The sequence below is a fragment of the Lycorma delicatula genome, chromosome 6, assembly GCF_047948215.1.
Source record: "Lycorma delicatula isolate Av1 chromosome 6, ASM4794821v1, whole genome shotgun sequence".
Classification (NCBI taxonomy): Eukaryota; Metazoa; Arthropoda; class Insecta; order Hemiptera; family Fulgoridae; genus Lycorma; species Lycorma delicatula.
The window spans coordinates 157,947,356-157,957,271 of NC_134460.1; the positions used below are offsets into that span (position 1 = coordinate 157,947,356).

Sequence of the window (9,916 nt, forward strand, 5' to 3'; positions counted from 1 at the left end):
TTTGGATAACAAACTTAACATAACTTAGTGCTCCTGCCATTTTTTATATAGAGTAGAACTGATAAGTAGGGCTGAGGAGCCATCAGAAAAATAGACAAATTGTTTAACTTGTGGTAACAGTGTTTTTACTTTATTTATAATTTACTTTTGGAAGCAGAAGAACGATGATGTATTGTGCTTCAAGTATTCTAATCGCACAGTAGCTTTTGGCTTTAAAATTTTTCTTCTTTTTTGAAATATATGAGAAATGGATGTACTGTGGCATTAGTTTTTGACCAGCAATATGACGACTTCATCCTGTATCACAAAATAACATTTTGAGAGAAGTCTCCCATTAGAATGCATTCACCCTCCCAACAAGTTTTCCTCTTCAAGTTGAGGAAATTAGGTTGTTTTCTTGCAACAAAATTATGCCTTTTTAGATTAAATTTTCATTAAATTTATCTAAGTACTCTTGAAATGGAAGAATTTGAGTAGTTAGTTCACAATGGTCAGGAGAAACGCACTGTTTGAACATAATTTCAGAATCAAAATCGTCCCAGCTCTCTTGCAGTAATCTGAGAACTTCATCAGTGCCTGGACATTTTTCACATTGTGACAGTATGTGTATTTCATTTTCTATATCGCACACCGTAGTTGAAAGGAGAATTTTTGAATTATATTCATTTTTAGAGCAGATAAGAGTTTTACATTTTGATGGGTGTGTAGACACATGCAAACAGAATGACTACCTGACCCACCAGCCAGAACACAAAATTTAGGTCTTAAATCAGCTAATTTTGAAAAACCAATTTTTAAATTGTTTTTCTTTGAAGGCTGTGTATAATTATTTTAAGTTACATAAGATAAGCCTTTTTAATATTAATTTTTTCCCCATCAGCTTGTCTTGCAGAGACACAATCCTTCTTGCCTGGCATCATTCAGCTGTGCTCATCATTTTGGTAAAAATCTTGGACAGATCTAATAACATTTTCATCAATTACATGACCGGGTCTGTTTTTGCCGATTTTTGATAAAATTCCACTTAACTAATTTTTTGGTGATGGGATGAATACTGATTAGTACTAAACTCTTTTTGAATGCTCCAGTTGCTTGGTAAATAAACTTAAAATATTAATTTTTTCCTGGGTTGATGTAACTGTTTTCATTTTATCCTTTAGTTTAATGATTAATTCATACTCCCTACATAAATCAGCATAATTTTGTACAACTAAACTGTTTTTTTCTGTAGAAATATTTAAATTAAAGGAATCGTTTAATTTACTGGTGACTGATACTGTTTGTTATTTTTGTTACATTATTTTTTTAAATATGTTCCTTTGCATTGCTCGATAATTTTTTAACCTTAATGCCAAGCACTAAACAAGCTTTATTCACAGACTCTACTATTATACATTGAAGCTGAAATACATCTTAACATTCCAGTTCGTTTTCTGTCGTTAGTGATTTTTATATTTTGTCTGGAATTAATTTAAAATTTGGATTCCTCAATCCCAAAATTAAGATATTCAAAAATTTTAAATTAAGATATTCCTCAAAGAGATTTCTTAACCGGTTTAGTGTGACAGCTGAATGGGTTAGAGCAACTTTTCCCATTAATATGAAAATATTTATTTAAATATTCGGTTTTATGAAACTTACAGATATTTTTTATTTCAGTACATCAATGTTACTGCTGTTCAGTATAACAATAACAATATAGTTAGTATAATTTATAAATCTATAAATTACATCTCGCTGTCTTATCCCAGTTTATCTACAGCTAAAATAAAAATTTCTGTAATTAATAAAATAAAAAATAAAAAAGGTATGTTAAAAGTAAACATTTATGTTCATGCATGTCTGTTCACTTTTATGTTTAAACATGAGTTTGTTTGTGTAAGTACTACTAGTAAAGGTAAAAAAAAAAAAAAAAAAACCAGGCCTGTTACCCTAAACCGTACATTATATATTTTGGGTCCAAAATGTGGAAAAACAGTACTTTGTAAACATAACTTCAGTAAACATTACAAGTTTTGGTTATGTAACAAAATCAATTTTTGAGTATACTAAGATGAAGTTCCATCTACTCTTAACAAAAACCTCTTTTTGACCGCTGTATGATGCAAAATAAAAATGCTACAGCTCATTGAAAAACTTATGAAAGTGGCTATTGGCAATTTAGAAAATAGTCTATTCAAGATTTTTTTTTAATATAAAGAAATATTTTTTGGCCATTACAAGATGGGTAGTTATATACCAAATATCATAAAAATCATAGTGATAAAATTTTTGAAAATTTGTTGAATTAAAATGGAATACCCCTCCCAGTTGACTTCATGGAAACCAAATGACATTTTATCATTAAAAAAATTGTAGTAAATCAAAATTTTAATAAAAACATTTGGATCCACTTGTCACCTCCCATGCTCCAACAGCTATCTCAAATAACAATTAATAACAGCCATATCTGGAAAAAAAGTAAAAGTATAAAAAATTACTAAAAATTTAAAAACTCAAATTGGATCTCATTGGACCCTTTTTTTATATGCTTTTATTTTAACTTGCTCTTCATGTCTGTTGTTATGTTGATAGGAGGATGGCCAAAACTATTAACATATTTCCTGATAAGCTAGCAAACCCAAAATTTGCACTTTCATTGTGGATTACATTGCAATTTGATCCAAATATTGAACAGATTGTTTTCAGTAGAAAATTACTTTATAAAAAGAATATCAGTTAAAATGTATATGCTCTTAATTGTGTGCTACTATGTTGATTTGCTTGATTTATCGATGATATGCATTCAAGTAAGCAGAAAAGTTCCATAGTTGTTTGTCTTTGTATGAATGATGTGTGAAGGGGTAATGTGCTAGGTGAGCTACTCAAGTTACATTTGACTGGTTTGGTGCAGCTCTCCATGATTCCCTATCTAGTGCCAGTCGCGTTTCATTTTGGTATACACCCCTAACAATTTGTTTTACATATTACAAACATTGCCTGCATGCATAAATTTTTCCATCTACCTATCCCTCCAATATTTTAAGAGGACTTTTTCAGGATGCCTTAATGTGTGGCCTATAAATCTGTCTCTTCTCTTAATTATATTTTTCCAAATGCTTCTTTCTTCATTAATTGGTAGTTCTATGTAAAGATTAAAAAGTAACGGGGGGTTGGGAACATCCTTGTCAGATTCCCTTTTTTATTACAGCTTCTTTCTTATGTTCTTCAATTATTACTGTTGTTTGGTTCCTCGATTATTTTATCTCTGTACTTGAACCAAAATTTTTTAAAATGCTGAACATTTTATTCAAGTCTGTTATGAATCCTTATTCTAGGTATATAAATGGCTAGTATGTTTTGTTTTTCTTTATTCTTTCTATTGCTAATCTGAGCACTAAAATTGCTTCGCTTTAACTGAGACCAAATTGGTCTTCCCCTAACACTTCTCTCACTCTCCTCTATATTTTTCAGTACAGAATTATAGTTAAGATTTTGATGCATGAATAGTTAAACTAATTGTTCTGTATTCTTCACATTTATCCGCTCCTGCTTTCTTTGCTTTTTTCTGATGGAACTTCTCCTTTTTTTATAAATATTACACACCTGTTTGTTTGTATATATAATCTATCTTATCACTTCCTCACCTGCAGGTATTCAGTCTACTCCAGGAGCCTTTCTGCCATTCAAACCTTTTAATGTTCTCTTAAATTCAGATCTCATTATTGTTTCTCCCCTTTCATCCTCTTTGACTTCCTCTTCTTCCTCTATAGCACCAGTTTCTAATTCATTTCCTCCATATAACTCTTTGATATATTCCACCCACCTATTGACTTTTCATTACGTATTATAAATCTATGTACCATCTTTGTTTAACACACTATTAGATTTTAATTTATGTATCACATCCTGTATGCTCAGCCTGTTTTACCAATGATCATTTCTGTTTTCACTTTTCTTTAATCCATTGTTCTTTTGCTAGTTTGCACTTCCTGTTTATAGTATTTCTTAATTGTCGATAGTACCCTTTACTTTCTTCATCACTAGCATTCTTATAGTTTCTATGTTCATCCATCAGCTGCAATGTATCCGCTTGATATGCAAGGTCTTCTACCAGTTCTCTTTGTTCTGCCTAAATTTGCTTCTGCTGATTTAAGAATTTTCTTAAATCAACGTTCTTAAATTTAACGTTCTCCCATTCTTCTATATTTTGTACCTTATCTTTTTTACTCAGTCCTTTTGGGATGTCCTCAAAAATTCTTCAGATTTTTAAATCCCAATCAACATTTCATTATCACTAGATTATGATCGCTATCAATGTCTGCTCCAGATTAAACGTTGCAGTCAACAAGTTCATTTCTAAATCTTTGCTTAACCATGATATAATCTATCTGATACCTTGCAGTATCACCTGGCTTTTCCCGTGTGTATATTCTTCTATTATGATTTTTAAATTTGGTGTTAGCCCTCTTTCATTCATTTTGCCCAGCCCATATTCACCCACAATATTTCCTTTCTTGCCTTTTCCAGTACTTGCTTTCCAATCTCCAACTATTAATAAATTTTCATCCCTTTTTATGTATTTAATTGCTTTTTCAATTTCTTCATATACTCACTCTTACCTCATCATCATCATGGTCACTTATAGGCATATAGACGTTAACAATCGTTATCGGCTTAGGTTTTGATTTTATCCTTATTATAACGATTCTATCGCTATGCATTTTCTCTTCCCTATCTTCTTGTTCATTACGAAACCTACTCCTGCCTGCTCTTTATTTGAAGCTTAGTTAATTATAATTACACAATTTTATTTATGACTGAAAACTGTTTATGTAAGATTTATGATGTGGCTTATTTGGAAAGTTTTTATTATAGAATATTTTTTAATCGAATAATAATTTCATATAAGGAAATAATAACCTGAAGTTTTTAAAAACAAAAGGTTTCTAAACAGTAATGTATTAAATTATTAATCATTCATTTAAATCGAGTTTCATTAAAAAAACAGGTACCTGCGGAAATCAGCTGCCAGATCGTGTACTATATTAGTGAATTAGAGACTATAATAATTAATTTTAAATGCAAATAATTCTTTAATAATTTCAGAATGTGCTTGATGGTGATCTTTGTGAACAGTTTAATGCTATTGATCCGGCCAAGCAGAAGAGTATATCAGAAGATTTAGACAGAACACCGAGTGAAGTTAGCAAAAAATTAGAAGACATTAGAACTAGCTATGCTTTCTAATAAAGTTTATATCATTTATAATTTTTTTGTATCGTCATTTTATTTAGTTATATATATGTATGTCTGTTTGCATATTTCCCTGATGTATCATAATGTTGTATTGTATGTTGCACAGAATGTAAATAATCAGTTTTTACTTCACAGAGTTAAGAATTGTAACTGTAATGTATTAAACAAATTTTTAAAGGATTAATTTTTAGCTTCTACTTTACTTCGTTTTATATAATTTTATCTCTTAACTGTATGCTTTGTTGGTTCTTACAAGCATAGGCTGTTAAAAATTTTAAGAATAACAGGTTTTTCCAAGAATTAAAAAAAAATTTGTCAAATTTCATTAAAATGTTGCTTATTTTCAAGAAGTCTGCTGAAAACTGTGAAAATCATTTCAGAATAAAATATTCTTGAATGTAAAGTGTTCAATTGTTGTGCGGTTTATATTTATTTATACAGGTACAAAAATGAAATTGCCTTTGTTAAAGTTGCCAGATTTTCGTTGATCAATCATTAACGTTCTTTATTCCTTTCAAAATGAAAACTTACTTCATAGGAAGGAATTATAATATACAACGAATGAAAGATGAAAGTCAAAAGCAGTACAGCTGACCTAAGCCTTGGAAATTAAAATCTCAGGAGGATCAGTTAATTTATTGTTCTTTCCTTTAATAAATTTAGTTTAATCCCCACCAAATAAGAGTTACCTCCAAATATTCTTATGAAATATGTTGCAATATAAAAATAAATTTATAATTAATTCTGTTCTTATATCATTGAAAAATATAAAAGACAACAAATTAGAATATTTTCTAATATAAATACAATTTTGATGTTAAATTTATATAAATGCATTTGTGATCCTAACTATAAAAAAATCAGTGTATAACATATCGCTTTTTTCAGCTTTCTCATAAAATTAACTTAAAAAAACAATAACAGAATATTTGTTGATTTTGTTATTACTGTAAAGTATATTTAATTTCTTCTTTGATTTTAACCATGTTATTACCTCTTGCTTAAAATTTTAACACAAAAATGAAAATAGCCATAACACTCATAATTCTGAACATTGAAAATAGCTTAGCACAATTATAAGTCGCTATTGTAACTCAACCTTGACACAGCTATTTTTGAAACAAAAGCACCCATGGGGTGCAGAGTTGAAAATCTATAGAAAAGTAACAAAAACTTCATAAATCTTGCCTTAATCTCATTTACTGTAAATTAATTTAAGAGGTCAGTATTTGGATATTCCAAAACAATAAATTAACAATAAAATTCTATAACATTTTGTTATTTGGTTATAAATTCTGGCTATGTTTTCTTTATCAATAAGAATTTGGAGAACACCTTCACATTACTTAGCAAATAAAATTCTTACCATTAATATTCCGATCCCCAAAACCACCTCTCCCCTTTATTTATATATTTTTTTCTGGTCAAGTCCTTCATCCCATTATACCTCCAATGTTGAAAAATAAAAATGAAAAAAAAAAATGATTGCCTTCCATGTCCAGTAATTTACATTAAATAATTTGTGAAGATTTGCAAATCTTTTACTTTATTTGTCCAAATGATCATTTCAAAGTTTAATTGTGCTACAATTTTGTCTGGTGAACAAGGGAAAATTTAATTTTCTCTTTTTTTTTAAGACTGTTGCTGAATAGAATAGAACATAATATGTATAACATCAGTATAATAAAATAAAACACTGAATGGAGACATAAACTCGTTAATAAATATTAAAAAAATCAAAATTATTTTTTTTAAAAATTGAGTACTTTTTTTAAAGACTTAAAAGAAGCTTTATGATCATTGGTGCAAAAATTTATATGCTGTATGTCCTCAAGGCAATAACTAAAAAATATAGTTCTCGCTACCAAATTATTTCTCTATATTCATTTCAGTCTTGTAGAATACATATATTGTACCAAACACAAAATAGCCTATATACAAAATTATGCCATCTAGTACTATATTTTACATATCAAAATTAATATTATATAAGAATATGTAGAAATATATATATACTATTAGAAAAAACTTATTTTCTATGGGATTTCATAAAGTTTTTTTTTGTACAGCCTACAACTAACTACAGCACCATGTAACATCTTCATTCTTTTCATCATACTGAAGTAAATGATGAGTCATATCTTTTTGTATTTCTATAATTGGCGTAACTTTCTTTATAACATTTTTTTTTTTAAGAATGTGCAACCTGTTCTTCAGCTATGCTCGGCCATCCTGTTTAGTTGATAGAGACCGGTCTAGATGGTAGCGTATTACACACATAGTGTACAGATGTTCTTTGCAATGGACATACTGTTGTAAAGGACATACTGTTGTAAACTTCCCAGAAATTTAAAAGTATGGGAAAAAGTTGGGCGCTGAGATAACACTGGTAATGAAAGAGTAAAAATAAAGTAAAACAATAAATCCTCTCCAGTTAAAAGATGCACATGATTAAAAATAGTATAATTAATAAATTTGTATGTTTGTGAACCGAATAAGATATTTGCCGGTAATCTTTAAAATGAAGTTCATTTTGCCGATAAAATATAATTTTCATTACTTATATTCATATTTACAGATTCGGTTTTAATTGCTAATGAAAAGAATCAAGTTAATTCACCAATGATTTACAAAGTCTTTACATAACAGCTTCGGCACGTGTGCCATTCTGCATACTATCATTACCCGCTTGCATATTAAAGAGATCAAAATTGGGGGCCTATTTTTTAGTATTAACTCTTTCCTTTAAATATTTTGTTTTGTTCAACTTTCTTGTGCATCTTCCTTAAAGAACCGCTTGAACTGATATATGAAACTTCACTAATACAACAGTACCTTTTGAAAAAACAATAAAAGTATAATTAGCGGTGCAGACAAAGCAGGTGTTTACTGCACTACAGATTGAGCTCGAACTCTGTTCCCGATCAAAAATTATTCGCATACATTAAAAATAGATTTTTCCATCTTGATTCCGATTACTAGATTCAATATTTGAATGCGATTTACTCGTATATATTTATCCCCGTACTTATAAAAAACAGAGTAGTAGTGGCAAATTAGTTATAATAATTTATTTTCTGTATGGTTTTATAATAAATATGCCGGTATAATTAATTGGTTTCTCTATATTTAATTTTACATTTTTTATTGAGCAATTTTGTGCTCCATATTGAACTGTAGAACAAGCAGATCATTCTGTCTTTACATTGGTTTTAGATGGTCAAAATGATATTCAGACTTTGTATACATTTTATTGTTGACCATATTTTGCTAAAAACTTATTCGTGTGTTTTTGTTGTCAAATTTGTTGCGATTTGTCAGTGCTATAAGGTTAATTTATTTAATTTACTAAACTCAGTATTTTCTTTGATAAGTTACTGATTATTTAGATAAAATATCTGATTAATCAGATAAGTAGTTTTTAATATTATATTTTTACATAAATTGTTAGAAATTAGATAAACATTTTTATGTACATTGATTAGTGGTAATGTCAATTTTCTATACCTTAAATGTGTAATTTCAATAAATAATTTATTTTTAAGTTTGCCAATTATCATTATATTTTTCCTCTTATTTATTTACACAGCAACAACAGATTAATGCCCTCCAAAAAATCAGTTATCCAATAGATAAGTGATAATGAATTTTTTTGCTATGCAAAAATGGCATGCTTTACTGGTGTCTAGAACCTTGTATCCTTATGTGAAAAGGCACAGATATCTGTATTGCTTGTAAACGTTTACAGTATTTTCAGATGAGATTTTTATTTCTTAAGAGGAAAAATTATTTTTTATGTTAACAACATTGTATTAATCATGTTGGAAAAATTGTAGTTTAAGTCATGGATGAGTGTTAAAAATTGAAGGGTGTCTGTGAGTGGTGGTGGTGGTGTCGTAACAAAATACATTTTGTGATAATTCTTGAATATGTAATAATGAAACCATTTTCAAGGGCAGCTGTAGATCTACAATTCTTCGTTATATGTGGCCAAATTTATTATTTTTGTACATCTTGTAAAAGACACTTTTTAACATACAAAGAATATTCAAAAAGGTTAGATCCAAAAATTACGTATCCTGTGTCCTCGACAACCACATTCTCTATTGATTTGATGATTAATTCACAATATTGCTAGAGCAAAGAAATTTTTATTTTTTAGTAGCTTCTTAATTCTGCCAAAGCCTATTTGAATTGAAGTAGTTGTGGCCACCCTCAGGAAATTTGTGACAAGTTACTTTGAAACTGCATTTCAGAATCGGGTACTGGCCAAGATACATTAGCCTTCTATTGGCCTGAAAATGAATCTGATCAAATAATCAAGTGATTTTTTGTTTGTAATTTTACTGAACTCAATAGAGCACGATTAACAAAACCAAAGAAGTGTGATCGTTTCTAGCTTCCTATTAAATACAGAAATGCTTAAGTTTGAATACTACTAACTAAATGTCATTAATTATAAACTCCCTTGTAAAGCTTGTTCCTTTCACAAATGAAAGTTATTAAATAAAGATTAAAACTTTTAATAGCGGACACCTAAATTTATATATATATATATTATTTTCTTTTTTTGTTCTATCTGAATACATGTCCTGTAATACATACTGTGAATTACTATTACAAAGTAAAAAGGAAGCCCATTATGAGTCAAAATTTCCTACAACATTTCTGTAACATC

The 9,916-nt window shown here is 29.0% G+C and overlaps 1 protein-coding gene across 2 annotated transcripts in view; it reads left to right on the forward strand.

Annotated features, from left to right (window-relative positions):
• Sf3b3 (splicing factor 3b subunit 3) overlaps positions 1-8,780 on the forward strand; it is a 76,389-nt gene extending 67,609 nt beyond the window's left edge. For both annotated transcript variants that reach the window (XM_075368888.1, XM_075368889.1), the window contains exon 20: positions 5,089-8,780. In XM_075368888.1, the coding sequence (XP_075225003.1) occupies positions 5,089-5,229 (141 nt within the window). In that variant the 3' untranslated portion in view covers positions 5,230-8,780. The remainder of the gene's footprint in view (positions 1-5,088) is intronic.
• The last annotated feature ends 1,136 nt before the right edge of the window (positions 8,781-9,916 follow it).